This window comes from Solea senegalensis, linkage group LG11 (genome assembly GCF_019176455.1).
Source record: "Solea senegalensis isolate Sse05_10M linkage group LG11, IFAPA_SoseM_1, whole genome shotgun sequence".
Classification (NCBI taxonomy): Eukaryota; Metazoa; Chordata; class Actinopteri; order Pleuronectiformes; family Soleidae; genus Solea; species Solea senegalensis.
Genome location: NC_058031.1, coordinates 2,135,859 through 2,143,864, shown reverse-complemented (window position 1 = coordinate 2,143,864; position 8,006 = coordinate 2,135,859). Strand labels below are relative to the sequence as shown.

The window sequence follows — 8,006 nt, the reverse complement described above, 5'->3', positions numbered from 1 at the left end:
GATTTTCTTGTTACATGGAGCAACGAAAACAGGAAATATTCACATTTTATTGATAAAAAACACTTGGATTAATCGGATATCAAAATAGTTGCCGATTAATTTAGTAATTCGTTGATAATCGTTGCAGTCCTCGTATGGAGAGAGGGGAACGTGAAGAAATCTGGTAGAGTTCCTGGTGCTGAACACATAAACACACAGTATATACACACACACACACGACTACAGCTAACGTGTGACGTCACTGCCTGTGAAAAACAAGAGAAACATTTTGATGTCATATGGTGATTTTTACACAGTGAAGCTGTGTGGCTGCTGTACTGTAGGGGGCAGTCTGGGTTTGATCTTCATGTACTGTTGATACAGAGTGTATTTGCTGGACTTGTACACAATAGTAATAGTAAAAAAAAAAATTAAATACATCATCAATCACTCAGAGACTTAAGTTGAGCACTTTGGTTATTGTTGTTTCCCAAAGACTTTGTTTTGTCCTCCTTTATTTTTTCTGTGTGATGAAACGTTTGTATACAAGAGATGATTTTAAAGGTGAAGTGTGTAGGATTTTAAAATGATGTATGTTTAAATTTATAATCAACTGGAAATGTAATAATGGTTGGGTTAATATCACATCAGGAGTGGGTCAGTTGTGTTTTAGACAAATGAGTTTAGGATTTATGTCTTGTTGGCTTTTTATTCACACTATACTGGCATTTTGGGTAGTCCTAAAACCCCTTTTTTTTTGGAAAACAAAGTCTCAACACGCTACACTTTGCGTTTCCGTGTGTACAGCCAGCATGTGATGTTAGGGGAAATTATGACATCATAATAACCCCCGCCTCTGTTGCTTTTGCGTTAGCTGTCGCCGTCTCACTGTGTTCTTCTTGATTTTGTACATAGCGCACAACCTTTATGAACACGATCTACATCTTTTCCGTTTTTTGGTGTCTTTCTGTGGCAGCGTCACAGTGCCACATGCAGGCCTGACATATATACTCTATAGTCATTTTGGATTCATTAGGGGTTCATGTGTTTACGGAAAACTTTGAAAGAAGAATGAAAAAAGATTGCATAGGGAAAATCGTGTGTCCCATGTGAATAAGGCCTCATACTATACTATTTGGTTGCAATATGCACCTTGACCCCGAGATGCCACCAAATCCTACACACTGGCATTTTTAATCCACTGACACACATGGCATTCTTTCTTATCTTTTTAGAGAATAAGTACTTTTTTCGTCACCCAGTCTTTGCTGTATGTGTCGTAGTCCGAAACAGTAGAATTGGATGTAATGAAATCCCACTGCATGTGGTCAGTGACATAAATATTAGACCATAATTACACCCTTTTGGAAAATAAGTGCCTCATTTGTTCGAATCAGTAGCCTTGATTTTTAAGTTTAAGTTTGCTTCAGGTCTGAATAGCTGTTTTAATTTCATCAGTGAGTCGAGTTCACTACAGAACAAAGTTGATTTAGGATAGAATAAAACTGCATCTCATCATATTTCACTGGCATACTGCGGATTCTTATCTTAATGTTTTGTTGACTGTTTTTTCTCTGGAAGGCCATTCCTGCTAGATCAAAATGTTGAAATTAACATGCACCATTTTTATTTTTTTTTAACCTGGGTGTTTCTTGTCTAGAAATAGTGAGGCAGAAATCCCAATAAAGGAGGTCAAGGTTATTTCACAAAGCTGGAATTATGAATGAGAATCACTTTCCATGGAGAGGATTACTTCTCATAAGTAGTATTGCATTTTTTTAATGCCTTAAATAAGTGGAAGGTGAGATGCCATTTAATTTTGCACTTGTGTTCCACATTGTCCTGAAACTGGACTGTTTCTAAACCTGTCGTGTGATTTTTCATTTGTATCATTGAAGATCCATTTTGAAAATGTTCACAGTGAGATCTTTAGATTGTAACAGACAAAAGTTGGAAATTTGTGTGTCATGGAACCATTTTGAACTTGATGAATTTGAGTGGCATGGATCTGATTCATGTTGATGATGTGTTGTGTTGTGTATGACTGAGAGAGCCAGTCAGACACAGATTGTTATTGGATCAAATGCACCTCTGGATTGCGTGGCTATGCCACCAAATCTCCAACATCCAATTCTCCAAATCTGAGGAGACATGGACACCATGACAGTGTCAGAGTGTGCATCTCTTAATTCTTTCTCAGCATCGTTTACCTTTAAGACTAATTAATGCTTGACTTGACGCTTCTATTCTTTCTTCTCTTGTGTCGTCTCAGTGTCCTGGATGCAGAAGGTTGAACAGGAAAATGTGATGCTGTGGATTGATGTTTACTTTTCTGCAAATAAGTTGCCGTTTTAACCTGCAGTTTTTTGTTACATTAATATGACAAAACCACTTGGTTACGTTTAGGAAAAGATGGGCTCTACATTAAATACTTCAGTGTTCAGCAGAATCTAAAGTAATCCCATGTCTTCTGAAAGACCCCTTGTGATTATTGTGCTTATTACACTTTCACCTGGTTTTGTCTCCTTTTGTAAACCAGTATTTAATAGCATATTAAACAAAATAATTGAAGTAACTGGACCGGCTGGACTATGAGCTGGTAATATATGCCTTTGTACAAAAAAAGAAAAGACAAATTTGTTTATCTTATTAAATTATATACATGCACAAAGTTAAACTTTTTAATTCTACGACACACAACAGTGTTACTGATTGTATATTGGACACAAATAAATGATAATCAACGCAACCGATTGTGTGAAGGCTGGTGTTTTTCATTTAATAATAATGATAATGTTACATTTTATTCATATAGCACAAAGGGGGACTTGGAAACACTTGTTTATAAAATGTACAGCATTTAGCACACTTTCTGTTTGGAGAGAGGGAGATGGAGAACTGTGATATTCAGGTTTTTATTTGAATAGGTACAGCCATATGTCCATATATTCAAATATAGCAAGTTTAATTGATATTTTTCATTGAGGCCCTCCACAAAAAACTCATATTAACATTTCCTCACATTTGTTGTTTCTATCCATGTCCCTCTGTTTGCTTCTTGATCCTTCTTGTGTGTTAAATCTGCCATTTGCAGCCTCTTTTTTTATTTTATAGTTTTATTTCTAGCCTTTGTTTATGTGATTTCCACAAAATGTTTTTCTTATAATCCTCACACATTGTCACATACACCTAAATATATGGAGGTCCTAATAATGAAATATTATCTCATTATTGTGACTGAATATCTCATAAATATGAGACAGTATCTGATTATTATGACTTAGCATCGCATAATTATGGGATATTATTTTGTTATTATCACTTAAATAGTATCTCATTATTATAATGGCTTAGTATCTCAAAATCATGACTTCACATGTCATAATTATGAGACACTGAGTCATCATTTTGAAATCGTGTCTCATTATTATGACATAGCATCTCATAATTATGGGATATTGTCTCAAAATGATGACTTAGTATCAAATAATTATGACTTGGATATGCATTCTTGGGCTTCTATACATATAGAAACAACAAAAAACGTACCTTATATCGTAGCTGCCTGTGTTGTATACTTTTTGTCATTTTTGTTTACGTTGAAAAGAAAATACCGACGGACACCATAGGGTGGCGGTAACGCCACTAAAATCTAAGAAGAAGAGGCAAACGTGTGCGGTTTCCGCTTCCGGGTCAGCAGTATCTTCCACAAACAGGCAAAATGTTGACCCGAATGTCGCGGCTCGGCCTCGCCTTGCCTCGGCTACTCTCCCGTCCACCGTCACGCTTCGTGTCTCAGTCCAAACCGACCGGTGGCGCAGGTTCGGCCGCTGTGACGGAGCTGTTCCCCGCGGCGGGCAAAGCTGAACACGGGGAGGTCAGCGAGTATGTCAAGGTGAGTTCTCTCAATGAGTCGCGACAGTCGCTGTCCAGCGGATACTAACCATTATCAGTGATGGTCAAAACATAGAGCCGCTGTGAGCTGTGGACAAGTTTACTCTTTATGTGGTAAAAGTAATATGTTGGTATGATTAGATTTAATTTTGTCTGACTCTTTATCTCTCTGTCACACACACATACACACTGGTGTACACAGCTATCATTAGTAGGACTTTGCATTGACTTCTGTTCATTTCAACAGCTGAAACAGAGCGTTATCCATAATCATAACCATTTCAAGATTAAAGAGTTTTATTTGTCACATGCATCGTTGTACTCGTACAATCCACGTTGAAATGTGACCCTGAACCTCTGAGACTGTAAACATACTAGAATGTTTACTAGAGTGTAGAATGTAAAAGAAACTTTATTCAATACTCTAGTATGTACAGACTATAAATATCTATCTATCTTTACATATACATACTGTGTAATAAAGATCCAAGTCTAAACAAAATTATAACAACAAACAACAGCAAGTAGCAAAAATTAATGAAATGCTAAGCCTAACTAGAACATAAACAATGTTTAAATCATAGCCATCAACCTAATCAATTCCTCAGAAATGTGGTTTTGTTCTCCATAATGACTACTGGTCCTGACACGGTCAGTGTTTATACCACATAAAGGTCCATTAGAGTTAGAGATGAACAATTTATCACAATATTTTCAAAATATGCAGACTGAAGAGAACATTTTTGTTTCTCACAGATGTGCACAAATATCATTCATTAATCATTTTAAATATGTTCAATTCAATTCCCTCTCAATCGCAATTTCATTCAATATAATCGCAAATTAGATATTTATATGAAGTCAGCCCTAATAAGATCAATACACAGGTATTGATCCTGACTATGCAGGAAATAGTCAGTGTGTTTGCTTGTTTGTTTAAACAGGTGGCACACACACATTTTCTAGAACATGTTTCAAAGAAATAAATGTGTCTGAGAGTGGCATCATAGTCAGAGCTTTATACAATTGAGTAATCCGTTGATTATTTTCTCGATTAATCGAGTAATCATTTGGTCCATAAAATATCAAAATATGTTGATCTGTATGTGTCAAACCTGTAAAGGATGATATTCTCAAATGTTTTGTCTTAAAGTCGATGGGTGATATATGATGTAGGAGAGAGTCAGAGTGTGAATGCAACTTTCAGCCTGTAGATAACAGTTGGTAGTTTATTATTATTATCTGAATGTCATAAGATGTAAGAGATGAATTTGCTTGAGACTCATAATAATTCATGAAGTCTGATGACTTAACCCATTTGAAGATGTGCACTGTGTTTGACCACTCAGTTGTTTCTCTGTGTGTTTTGTCAGAATCCAGATTACCATGGCTTCTCCAGTGACCCCGTGGTGGATCAGTGGAACATGAGGGTGGGCTTCTTCTTTGGCGTCTCTGTGGCTCTTGTTCTCGGTTCTGTGTTTGTCTATTATTTACCAGACCATGGGTGAGTTCTCAATCTTTTCACATCTGTTAATAATCCCTAATACTTTTCTTTATGACATCTTTTAACGTCACCAGACTGCACAAACATGTCAAATAGAGATGTGTGATGTTTATTGATTGAAAGAGTAAAGCTGAGTGTTGACTTGTGGACATTTTTTGTACCTCCTTCAGATAAAAAGGCATTGATTTATCGGTTTAAAGTAGAGCTGAACAATTAATCATTTTCAAATCATGATCATGATTTGAAAAGACACAACTTGCAAGTCGCAAAGCTTGCAGTTCTTCATTCAATCACTCCCCATCTTTTACTGCTTTATCCTCCACATGAGGGGTTGCTGGTGCCAATTTATGCACATGAAAATATCCATGATTCATTCATATCTTTCCATTTTTAATTCTCAGCCATGCGTTAGAGTAAACTATAGAGTTGTTAAAGGTCCAGTTTATACACTACAGAGGATCTATCAACAGAAATTGAATACAATATACAACATTATGCTTTCATTTAATTTATTCATCATCATCACCTGAAACAAAATAACTGTTTTTATTACCATAATCTTGTATGGATTCACTAAATTCTACACACCGGTACTTATGCACTTTGAGGGTGTTGTGGTAACGTTCATTGTGTTTTTAATCTATTACATAATCAATTTCAAGCTAAAGCTGAATAAAAAAAAAAACAATATTACAAATGTAATCACAGTTACGATACCATCCATTTTCTACTGTTTTTATCCTCCATATGAAGGTCGCGGGTTGAGCTGGAGCCAAAACTGTCTGACAAAGTGTAAACCCCTTAGTTCAGCATGTTGTTTTCAATAGGGTCCCAAAGTCTACTTAAGTATTATTATTCACATACCGTCTTTATCTCTGACTGCATCTCCTCTTGTGTTTTTTTTCCCAGGATGCGAAAGTGGTCCAGAAGGGAGGCCGAGCGTCTGATCCAGCTGAGAGAGCAGGAGGGTCTTCCTCTTATAGACAAGAACTACTACGACCCAAGCACGATTATTCTGCCCTCCACCGGCGAAGAGTAACAAGTCCCACACCCACTCACTCTGTTTCGAGATATCGTTTTCTTCTGAAAATAAATGCTGTAATTATTGAGTTGTGTAATTGTTGTGTGTGGACAGTGGCTTCTTGGAACAGTAATTCGAATGTTTCCTATTATTATTATATTGAAGTTCAGTACCAAAAACAAGGTGTATTTTGAAGCCCTACAAAATAACATATTGTCACAGTTAAATGTGTCATGGTTCTTCATGATTGTGGTGGAGTCCCCAAATTCTCATGCTGCCGTCCTGAATGTGCCTGGGTTGACTTGCAGAATTATTTTGACCTGATTCTGCTACTGAAATCTTTACTGTATCATCACTCAGTCCATAATGTTTAATAATGTGCAAGATTAACAAAATACACAGCTGGCCCTAACTTAATTTGAAGACTATTGAACATTTTACATGTTATAGAAAGGTAACATGCTAATCCCGTAGCACTGTTTAAGAGTAAAAATTGGCAATTGTTTTGGTCTTGGATCGTAACATCCCATGGATGAGTTTGTACTTTTCAAAAATAAGTGATCCATCCCTCAATGTGGGCTTTAAATCAACTGAGAATTTAATTTTCTCCTGTGTGAGCAATTGCCATCAAAAGAATTACTTTGAAGTGCATCACTTATATTAGAATTATATGACGACAGTGTGTTTTCTGCATGTGTGTAACGTGTATGCAAGATTAGTGCAAGATAGCCAAAAGAAATCACATGCATTTTAAATTGGGTTTTTACAAATTGGCTTCATTGATTTGCCCAAGAAGCAAAAATAACGATATATGTATTTTCTTTGTCTGTTTGTGGTCTCATACAAAGTCATGAAAACAACCATTATCCAACGATTTCAAAAAATTGCCACAAGAGAGTATGTTGTATGCAAAGTAAATACATATGTATTTTAAAAAGAGATTAATTAAATATAATACATTAGGTAAAGCTGTGAATCCTGCGCAGCTTTTATTTAAAGTTAAAAACACGTCTGATTTAACAGTAAGAGTACAACCTAGTGGTAAAAAAAGGAAAATCTGTTCATTATGATGAGAAACAATCTGCAAAAATAAAAATGAATGGCTTTTGACATTATTCTGTGAGAATCTCATTAACTTGAGTTGTAAGTAATCATTCTAAATCATTCTAATTTGTGATACTAAGTCATTATTTTCGATTACACGGTCTGTCGTTTGTGATACTAAATAAGTACATTGAGAACATTTCTCATGATAATTACTTAATGGATCTTTATTTTTGCCATTTTGGCAGAAATTAGCTTCCACAGACTTCATGAGTGACAGAAATGAATCCTTATTACATATTGTGTGCTACTTTGTTGTGTGGCAGTGTGAGCGTTATTTTTATATATGTAAATATATATGTATGTATACATATATATATATATGTATGTATATATATATATGTGTGTGTATATATATATATATATATATTACATAACTGTATATTTCTTTCACAATCACAAATGCAGTATATTATGCAGTGCATATTAGAAATGCTCAATATCCCCAGGCGACGTGAACGCAGCAGAGGTATGTTATCATAGTGCGCATGCGCAGATGTCGAA

At 35.7% G+C, this 8,006-nt stretch overlaps 1 protein-coding gene across 1 annotated transcript; it reads left to right on the top strand.

Annotated features, from left to right (window-relative positions):
* The first annotated feature begins 3,650 nt into the window (after positions 1–3,650).
* ndufb11 (NADH:ubiquinone oxidoreductase subunit B11) lies at positions 3,651–6,486 on the top strand. The gene is made up of 3 exons (XM_044037313.1): positions 3,651–3,874; positions 5,247–5,377; positions 6,287–6,486. The coding sequence occupies exons 1-3, from the start codon at positions 3,701–3,703 to the stop codon at positions 6,414–6,416; spliced, it is 435 nt and encodes a 144-aa protein (XP_043893248.1). The 5' UTR covers positions 3,651–3,700; the 3' UTR covers positions 6,417–6,486.
* Positions 6,487–8,006: the final 1,520 nt, after the last annotated feature.